Source organism: Alosa pseudoharengus, unplaced genomic scaffold, assembly GCF_046254945.1.
Source record: "Alosa pseudoharengus isolate Yale_2024_CS ecotype anadromous, Long Island Sound unplaced genomic scaffold, YU_APseudo_1.1 YU_APseudo_1.1_scf_5, whole genome shotgun sequence".
Taxonomy (NCBI): domain Eukaryota; kingdom Metazoa; phylum Chordata; class Actinopteri; order Clupeiformes; family Clupeidae; genus Alosa; species Alosa pseudoharengus.
Window position 1 is genome coordinate 12502166 of NW_027468837.1, and position 9600 is coordinate 12511765.

Below are 9600 nucleotides of genomic sequence, written 5' to 3' on the forward strand. Positions count from 1 at the left end.
TATATTGCCAAAAGTATTGGGTCACCTGCCTTAACTCGCATATGAATTTAAGTGACATCCCATTCTTAATCTATAGGGCTTAATATGATGTGAGGTTTAGGAGTGTGTTTATGGGAATTTTTGACCATTCTTCCAGAAGCGCATTTGTGAGGTCACACTGATGTTGGGCGAGAAGGCCTGGCTCTCAGTCTCCACTCTAATGGTGCATTCAGGGCACTTCGGAATGACAAGGACCGCCCCCGTGGCTACTTTGTTTTTCCCACAGCAAGTGTTCATGTGCTTTGCCGTCGGAATGTGTGACACACGGATGCCACAACAAAGGTTAAAACATACACTCACTAATCCTAAACAAACAACTGTATTTGCTTAAAATATAGTGTAAGACGCTTGTGAAAGAAAGATATGCAGCTTTGAAACATTAAGCTGCATCCAAAAAAGTCTTTAAAAATCTTCTGATATTGATCATGCATATGGCAAAGAAAGACATGAGATCGTTGGTCTTGGAATTTTGATCGCACTTAGACCTCATTACTTGCAGTACCCCGGCATTACCACAAGGAAATGGTCGTACGTCAATTTCCACGTCAAAGACGGCTTTTATAAATCTGAGCGTTGGCATGGATTTGAGCGTACGCACGGTCTAAGATCAAATCTGTGCGTAAGAACGCTTTATAAATGAGGCCCCAGGACTCTGTGCAGGCCAGTCAAGTTCATCCCCACCAAACTCCGTCATACTTGTTTGACTGCATTGCAGTGTAAAGTTTAGTGGAGGGTGGGTTATGGCCTGTGGTTGTTTTTCAGGAGCTGGGCTTGCCAACTTAGTTCCAGTGAAATTAACTCTCAATGCTTCAGCATACCAAGAGATTTTGGACAATTCCATGCTCCCAATTTAGGGCCCCTTCCTGTTCCAACATGACTGTGCACCAGTGTACAAAGCAAGGTCCTTAAAGACATGGATGGCAGTATTTGGTGTGGATGAACTTGACTGGCCTGCACAGACCTCAACCCTATAGAACACCTTTGGGATGAATTAGAGCGGAGACTGAGAGCCAGGCCTTCTCGTCCAACATCAGTATGTGACCTCACAAATGCGCTTCCGGAAGAATGGTCAAAAATTCTCATAAACACACTCCTAAACCTTGTGGACCGACATCATATTAAACCCTATGGATTAAGAATGGGATGTCACTTAAATTCATGTGAGTCAAGGCAGGTGACCCAATATTTTTGGCAATATAGTGCATCTCAGTGCCAGATGGTTTAGTTGTGTTTGGATTTAAAATAAGTCATGTAATGTAACTTACATCACCATACTGGCCTCACTATTTCCAAATTAACACAATGTTGCTGTCCAACTCCTGCAATACCCCATGCACTACAACACCTCCACAGAGGACCTGTCAAATCCAATCAACTTTGTGGTTAGATAATTGTGCCAGCAGCCCAGTCATGAGACATTATTTACAGTTGTAGACATTTCCCCTGCCTCCTGCTATGGCTTAATTAAGACGACGGCGGTGTCGAGGCACAGGTGACTCTTATACCTGCTGACCCATCTCTTAAGTGAAAAAGAACAGATGTTCCTCTCTTTCTTTGTCAGAGAAATCTGTTTTCTGGATGACGTTCAGCTTGCGGGACAGGGGCTGAGATCTTGTCATGAGCTTTTTGCCCACCTGCAAAATGAAACAGAATGTTGGTGGACAAATTCCCCACACGGTTTCCCCTGTTTTCCAGTGAGTGTTCACTCCCCACTCACTTGCTTCTTGTTTTCAGCCTGAGACCTCTCCAGAGCCTTTCTGATCCTATCCTCCTGTAGTTGCTTCTGCTGGTGTAATTTCTCCTCCCTCATCCTGAGTGCAGCGTGAGAGAAACAGATGGATTAATCCGGCAGGTAAACTCCGAAGAGTCATCACCATTTCTTACTCGCACACTAACAGGTAGGCTACACCAGGTGTGCAACTGAAGCATTCCGTTGGCAGAGCATAAAAATAATTTTAGAAAACTGATCTATATATTTTTTTTTTCTTCAAATGTACAGGAGACTTTCACGTCTGGTGTAGCCACTTCTATTGATTATAGTGGACGCTACTTCTTGCAGCAGACACTCCAGGAATGGAGCACTTCAGTTACATGTCTGCCGCCTGTCTGTAAGGTCTGGGCTACACTGAAAGCAGAACTGAAACCCAGTAAAAGATGGAAGACTGGCCTAGAATAGAACACTGGCCTATTTCTTTTTGTGTGTGTGTCTGCCGTGCATATACACTGCTACCATATGTGGGCAAGCTAGTTCCACTGATTCCAAACATTCCATTGATTTCAAATGTTCCGCTTCAGTTACACATCTGCTGTAGCCTGGCCATAACAATGCGTCCAACCGACAACTCGTACCTCATTCTCCTCTCCCTCTCCTTGGCCTTCTCAGCCATCTGGAGCCTGTCCTTGGGGATGGTCTCCATCCTCTCCATGAGCTCCCCTAACCGGCTCTCAATGTTGGTCAGCATCTGCAGTGTGCTGAGGTTGGCTCCAGTGTCTCCCACACAGCAGCGGTGGACCTCCTCCACCTTCCCTCTGAGGGTGTGCAACATGTTGTCCTGGGGAAAGGAAGAAAGAGAGAAAGAGAGAGAGAGAGAAAAGATACATGTCCTACTTACAGTAGATATGGTTTGGGAAACAATACAACTTTTCAGAGATCTTAAATCCTGGAAATACTTTATGGGTGGGTTGCACCAAGAAGGATTAAATTAATCTTAGTTTAGGCCTAAATCAAGGATTTGTAGATTTAGGTTTAAGTTTAATATCTTCTAAGCTGTTTGAGAAACTCATTTGTTTAAATTGAATTATCTCATGATTTGCATAGGGTACAACATGACTAAGGTTAACGAAAACTAGTTTATTCACATTAAGTTGCATTTGTTGCGATTTCATTAACTGTTTCCGGTAAAGATGGCCTGAAAATCTTACGTTTTGAGCAACATCTGTTCACAACTCGTCCCTTGTGTAGAGAGTGTATCTGATTTGCATAGTACACCTTAATGGAAACTTGTAAAGACTTGCATATTAACCAGATTTTAATGAATGTGCTCAAAATATGCAAATGCCTGGGATAGAACCCCAGCTAGTCAGAGGTAGGAGGCCTCACCTGGTCCTCGTTCTTTAAGTGGCCAAAGCTGTAGAGTCTGGCTCTAAGCTCCAACTCCGCCACCTTCTCCTGCTCCCGCTGGATAGCTGAGGTCATGACCTCGAGCTGCTTCTCTAGCTCTGCAGACTCGGAATCCCTGTAGAGCAGAAGGGGAAGATTGGCTATAATTGGCTACTGTCACGGATAGAGTTTGAGGAACAAAGGAGGAAAGTATAAACAGATATAATAGGATATGAAGAGTCAAGTGTGGGCAGCTGCCTCTCTGTCTCTGTCCCCTTTCCTAACTTTGACCCTCGTCAGGTCTCTTACATTTCCTTGCGTGTCACTTCCAGGACCTTGTGGAACTCCTCCAGGGTCTCCTCGGTCTCGCAGGCGTTCTGAACCAACGAGAGGTTCTGCTCCTCCAGCTCCGTGAGCAGGTCGACAAGCTGCTGCGGGTCTGTGAAGTACAGCGCTGGTTCATCCTGCAGAGGGCGCCAAAGCAACAGCAGCAGCATTTACAGTCTTGGAGTAACTCAAGACATTTTAGGTTCTGTCATAGCAGTCATATCAGAAGGCCTGAAAGTTGGGTACCAGACAAATGGCAGAAAAATACAACAGACCTCATATTCTGAGCTGTCATCATCAGTTTCAGATGCTTTCCCTCTGTGAACACAGAAACAACCTTATGTATCAGTATTACTGAATGCAGGGTCTGACAGAACTATTTTTAAAGGATTAGATTAGTATTTGTACAGCTAATTATGGCATTGGCATGTGACTGTGTTCACTCACAATTTGTCACTCTGTAGTTCTGTGGAGCCTGGAGTGGGCAGCCTCTTGGCCTCTCTGACAGGGGGCAGGCCCTGGCTTAATATGCTCCCCCTCTGTCCAGTGGCAGCTTCAACAGCACAGCATTTGGGGATTATTTTGAGATGGTGATGGGTATGTGTAGAAAACACAGAAAGAGCCAGCGTAGCCATTGAGTTACAGATTTGAATATTGTATAGACCCTTTCATCCACAAACATGTGCGTTCCCACGGCATTCCCGGTAAAACGACATTGAGCTACTTGGGGACAAACAAAAATTAAAAAAACTATTACTTTAAGTCAACATTTTGTGGAGCATTATCCAAAAGTCCGATTCATTTTCATTTCAACGTATCTGCGTTGGTTTTGAACGTTTCAACCGGAAACTCTCTAGGAACAGGTTGAAAAGGTCTATAGTAAATAAAATACTGCCAAACTGTATACATGTTTTGAGATATAAAAATCTATTTACTTAGATGAAGAGTTTATCTGTATATACAGTGCATGCACAATGTTTCACCAGGAGGGTTTATTGTATCACTTTATGGCTATACCTTAAATTCATAGCCTGGTTAGCACGCAGACCTTCTCAGTTGTAATTGAGAGTGGGTCTGGAAAAGATTAATTGACTTAAGACTTCCAGCAGGGGCGTAACTAGCAGTGAAATTAAACTTAAATTGGTGCATTAAACTCTTACCAAATTGTTTCAGAACTGTAGCAATCTTGGAAACGAAGGTTTTAAAGGCAGTTGTTCACTCAATTCATAAGAAATACACGTCCATGCCGGATTAGCGATTGTATTTGCATGCCTGTGTTTTAGGGACATTGGAAATGGGCTTCAATGGCCGCTTGGCCAGGCGGACCTTCACAGCAAATCCCAAATTTGCCAAAGGTTTGTATGGCTATTCCCAGGCTAGTAAATTAATTGATCTCACCTCTCTACCTCACAATATTATCCCACCTATGCAGGTTTCCAATAATGATTCAAGGTCATGCCATGCCGTGCTAAAAGCCACATACCGGTAATATATACACCATCTGTTATTATGGGTCTTTAGTAAAGCTAATCTACAAGACCTAAACAAGGAGAGGAGATCATTATCTCTATAATCCTGGTCTGCATTAATATTTAGTGAAATAGACTTCAGACAGTGGTTTACCGCTTAAAATAGACTTAAAAAAAGATGCCGTTTTACGTTTGAAAATGCAAGGCGCACAGAACTGCCTTTTGTTCTTCTTAAAAGAGAGTAGCACACTGTGTTTTGTTCATTGTTTTAAAAAAATCTATTTTTTTTTACAGCTGCTTACTGGTGACGTCATTCTTTTGTGTGCTGCTTGTGATTTTGAGCGACCTGTCCTGAGTGAAAGGCTACCATTTCTGACTTTAACTTTAAGAAAATGAACCAAAGAGGGGCACTTGCTCTAACTTAGTCCACTTTTGCATTTGCATTTATTAATTTAGCAGACACTTTTATCCAAAGCGACTTACAGAAAGACTATAAGAAGGAGAAAAAAGGCTGCACTTTGTATCAATTATAAGTTTGGACCAGCACTCTCATAGACAAAAAAAGGAGACTGAGTGGAGCCTGCTCCTACCACACAATTCTCTACAGAAAGAGTATAACATTCACTTACATTTCTCTCCAGTGGAGCTCCTGTTAGGACTCTTGCTGACAGCAGCTTTCTCTGCGTCCTTCTCTCGCTCCTTGGCTCTGGCCTGCTGGAGCCTCCCTCTCCTGGCCCGCTGTTGCTCCTGCCACTCTGGTGGAGAGAGCTTAAACAGGAAGTCCTTATAGAGCGTGTATTCCTTTAGGTTGTCTTCATACTTAGAGATGTCACTACAGAGGGCATGTAAACAGACACACACACACACACACACACACACACATTATAAGCACATCAAAGACCACAACAAAATATCCACATTTGAATAATCAAAATACCAAATACTATTACATATGACTAAACATGCAGTCATACATGCATATGTATTTTTTTTTGGGGGGGGGAAATAGCCTACCTCTTAACAGCCACAATTTTAGCAGAGAGTCTCTTGATCTCAAGCACTTTCTCAAGTTTTAGTTTGGTCTCTTGCTCTGCCCTACAAAATCAAGCACAAGTTACACAACAATTTTCAGCCATAATTATAATTGACATTTACAATAGTTTGACTCTGTGAAACTGTCCGGCAATGTGTTATGTGTTGCTATTTTTCTGTTAAAGGTGTTTAATCTTCACCAATAGCATCAGCCTAGCTGTGTGTGGGTTGAATGACTTGTCCTGTACATTTTGATTGCTGCCACTGATTTCCTGTCATTCTCCTTGAGGAACTCGTCAAACATGGCACTGTCCTCCTCCAGGAAGTGTTCAGCCTCTCTAAGCTTCTTCTCCATGGATGTGGCCGTAGCCTCGAGCCGCTCAATCTCCTGCTTCTTCACCTCTAAGGAGTACTGGGACAGTGGCAATGAGACAGCGAGATGAGAGGAAGACAGAAAGACAGAAACAAGGGCAACAAAGAGTGAGAGAGGAGAAGGGGAAAAGAAATTAAAACAAAGTCAGGATGGAATGAAAGGAAGCTTCATGGAAGTATGAAAGTGCTTGTTATCATTTTTCAAAAGTAAAGATCATCATCGCACACTGGTATATTATTACAGGTTGTTTATTTCGAGCAAACTATTATCATTTGTTATACCATAAGACTTACATCACACCACACTTATACCACTGATTGGTTGAATTCCCTATTGTTATGCACTCTTTAGAACATCAATTATTTCTCAGATATTTGCACACCTACAGTACAAAGTAGTTCCAGTTTCTTGGAACTTCGCTTTGTCTTGTGGCCACATTACTACCTCGACTGTGCATTATTTTTCTGATACACGAACAACGTGTCGTCCATTATCCCTTACCTAATAGTATCATTACACTATTAATTACATGATGTGTTACGTTACATTGAATGACTGAACCACTGGGACACAAACATCTGAATGTCTCTGCATGATGTATTTCAGCATTGTCAGACATGCACGCAAGACCAGGTGTCTCTTGGGAGCACAGAAACATGAGCATCCGTCCCCTGTCCCTTTACCTCCATCAAAAACATTTCCCTCTTCTTTGAGATGTATTCACTCATGCTCTCCCGATCAATGTTGCGATCTGAGGGGACACAGGACAGGGTGGTCATTTACCAACTGCGTTTACAAAAAACTGTGATGAGTGTGTGGGAATGTGCTGATGAGGCTAAAAATGCTGTTTGCGCTTTTAATACAGATTTCACACAGTTTATCTTAGACAGGTCCGCTGCCTTGTCAAGCAACCCTCAGCAGGGATGACCAGCTTTAGCTAGAGACAGAGAATGATGGAACAGAAGTACAGAAGTAATCAAAAGTACAAAACTACACACTGTAAATAATTTCTGTGATCACATGATAATCTGTTACTGGAAACGCATGTTTGTCTAGGTCCAATCCTATCCACCTTTCATCATGGCCGCCATCCACGCAGGCTTGAGGGCCCCAGGGGGTCGGGCGTCCCCATCACCGTCCTCCAGAGGCTCTTCCAGGACCTTCTTCCTCTGCCGGGCCCCGCCAGCCCTCATACGACCTGCAAAGGTCACTTTCTCATGGACCTTCAGCCTGTGCTGCACCTCCAGCTCCTGCAAATGGGAAACAGACATTTCACTTAGGTAAGAAGCGCTACTAGGCTCCACTGGCCCCCTCACTTTCTGTGGCAGATTGTCATAGCATGGTAAAAATCAGACTCATTCACTTTGTGAATAGTATCTGCCTGAAAAGAGATCTAGGTGGGTGTGGCCAGGCTAAGTTTGTCATGCTCAGTGATGGGCTTCTTGAGCACCACCAGGCAGGATCAGTGGAGGAAGATGGTTCTGGAGGTTTATGATTGTGGGACATGGCCTAGGCCTAAGTCAGGGGACAACACACATCCATTACCTTAATTTCAGGCTCCCAAAACGTATTGTGTAGAATTTCACCCCATGAAATGGGCCAAACCACACGAATGGACATTATGCAGGTTTTGAAAATACTCGCCTTTTTCCTGCGTTCCCTCTCTTCATTCCTCAAGACAAAGATGCTGCTGTCGTCCGGCATTCGGAAAGGATTTGTTCCTTTTCTTCTTACTACAGGTTCTGCCGATTTGAATGTAGGCATTCATGAACACGTACAGACTCAAACGTGCTGTCTGCAAGCAAGGCACCAATATATTGAGTTATTCCACTGTTTGGTTGAATTTTCCATTGTCCTACGTAATTTAGAACGACCATTAACCGTATGTTATCTGCACACCTATGAAGTAGATCCATTTTTTTGGCCGTATCACACTTGTATATTAATTCGCCGAACTCGTTGTGAAGTTTAAATGAACTGTCACGTTGCATCCGAGCTGTAAAATGCAGACGTTCAGAACATTGCAACATTGTAGCATATGACGGAGGTGGCTTTTAGCTAGATGGATGACAGCAGGCTAAGTAAAATAGCGATGTTTCAAAGCTAAAGTTCATCAGAATCTTGGGATACGCCCGCTTGACAACGGGAGAGATAGAACCTGGCCTTTGGCCGTAGCAACCATCCATTTAGAACTAGTAACGGCAGTTTGTCCTGTGAGTTGAGAAATTAGTTGATATGTGTCGGAAGAAATTAGTTCTACAAACAAGATAGTTTTAGCGATTGAAACGTTTAAATTGTAACAGGAAATGAACACAACGCAAGTGGCAACAGTGGAATAAGCGGGATAATGGACTCCACGGTGGTCTGTTCACAGAAGTTAATGCACTACGAGGTTTAAACGGCCCCCCGCTTCGCGTCGGAGCCGTTTTACAACAGTCCTCGACCGTGCATTAACTTCTGTGAACAGACCACGTGTCGTCCATTATCCCTTACATAGTAGATACCTGGTGTAACTAACAAGAAAAGTAGCCTTTCTCTTCAGATGGCTGAATCACCTACCTGACTCCAGAGACTTGGCGCTGCTTCTTGGGGAAGGTACAGCCATCACCTGACGGCCTGCTGAGTGAGAAAGCAGCAGTCTAATTTCTCTCTTAAGCTTTTTTCTCATGTGCAACAGAGTTATGTGACACATAACAACTCTTGCAAATCTCAGATCGTTTTAAATAGTTTATACGCTATTTCAATATAAAGTCCATATCTTGTTATTAAACCTAACTTACTACGTATCACTGGTGACATCTGTGGTGATGACATCTTTAGGACAATCTCGAAGATAAAGCTGCAGAATAATAAAGGTAAAATATAATCTTTTATCTATTTAACCATCTCTATTTAGTACATTTCAACATTTGAGAAACATAACCTACCTTTGGATGGCGCTGAAGTTTAAAACACGACTATTTTTAAGCTACGACATTCTATATGTGAACTTGTACATTATTTAAGAGGTAGCCCATCTTTCAAAAATAAACACAGGCAGCAGCAGCTTAACTTTTGTAAGCAAAACCATGTTTGAAATGTTCCTCAAACAGCCTGGAACTTTCCGAGTTTGCATTCTGTTGCCGTAGCAACGATTATTCAGGGTCTTTTGACACTTTCCAACAGGTGGCAGCAAAGATTCTAGAGCGGTGGCTCATCTTACCCATGATCTTAGCACGTTGTCACCTTTCTTTTACTGTCTATGGATAAGCCCATAGACA

At 42.9% G+C, this 9600-nt stretch overlaps 1 protein-coding gene across 1 annotated transcript; it reads right to left on the bottom strand.

Moving 5' to 3' along the window:
* Positions 1-1559: 1559 nt before the first annotated feature.
* cfap100 (cilia and flagella associated protein 100) lies at positions 1560-8945 on the bottom strand. The gene is made up of 14 exons (XM_076268655.1): positions 8900-8945; positions 7985-8082; positions 7413-7590; positions 7024-7091; positions 6216-6379; positions 5950-6030; positions 5565-5767; positions 3914-4019; positions 3742-3784; positions 3449-3603; positions 3140-3275; positions 2389-2591; positions 1757-1850; positions 1560-1673 (listed from the first exon to the last, which is right to left on the bottom strand). Exons 1-14 carry the CDS (start codon positions 8943-8945, stop codon positions 1560-1562), a joined length of 1689 nt encoding a protein of 562 aa, XP_076124770.1.
* Between the last annotated feature and the right edge of the window lie 655 nt (positions 8946-9600).

What these genes read in the sequence shown, in the direction of transcription:
- cfap100 (XM_076268655.1), bottom strand. Translation starts at nt 8,945, where the DNA reads ATGGCTGTACCTTCCCCAAGAAGCAGCGCCAAGTCTCTGGAGTCAG. An exon ending in AGAGGGAACGCAGGAAAAAG is followed by an intron (nt 7,591 to 7,984) that starts GCGAGTATTTTC and finishes TCCCATTTGCAG; the next exon opens with GAGCTGGAGGTGCAGCACAG. An exon ending in GATGGCGGCCATGATGAAAG is followed by an intron (nt 7,092 to 7,412) that starts GTGGATAGGATT and finishes GTGTCCCCTCAG; the next exon opens with ATCGCAACATTGATCGGGAG.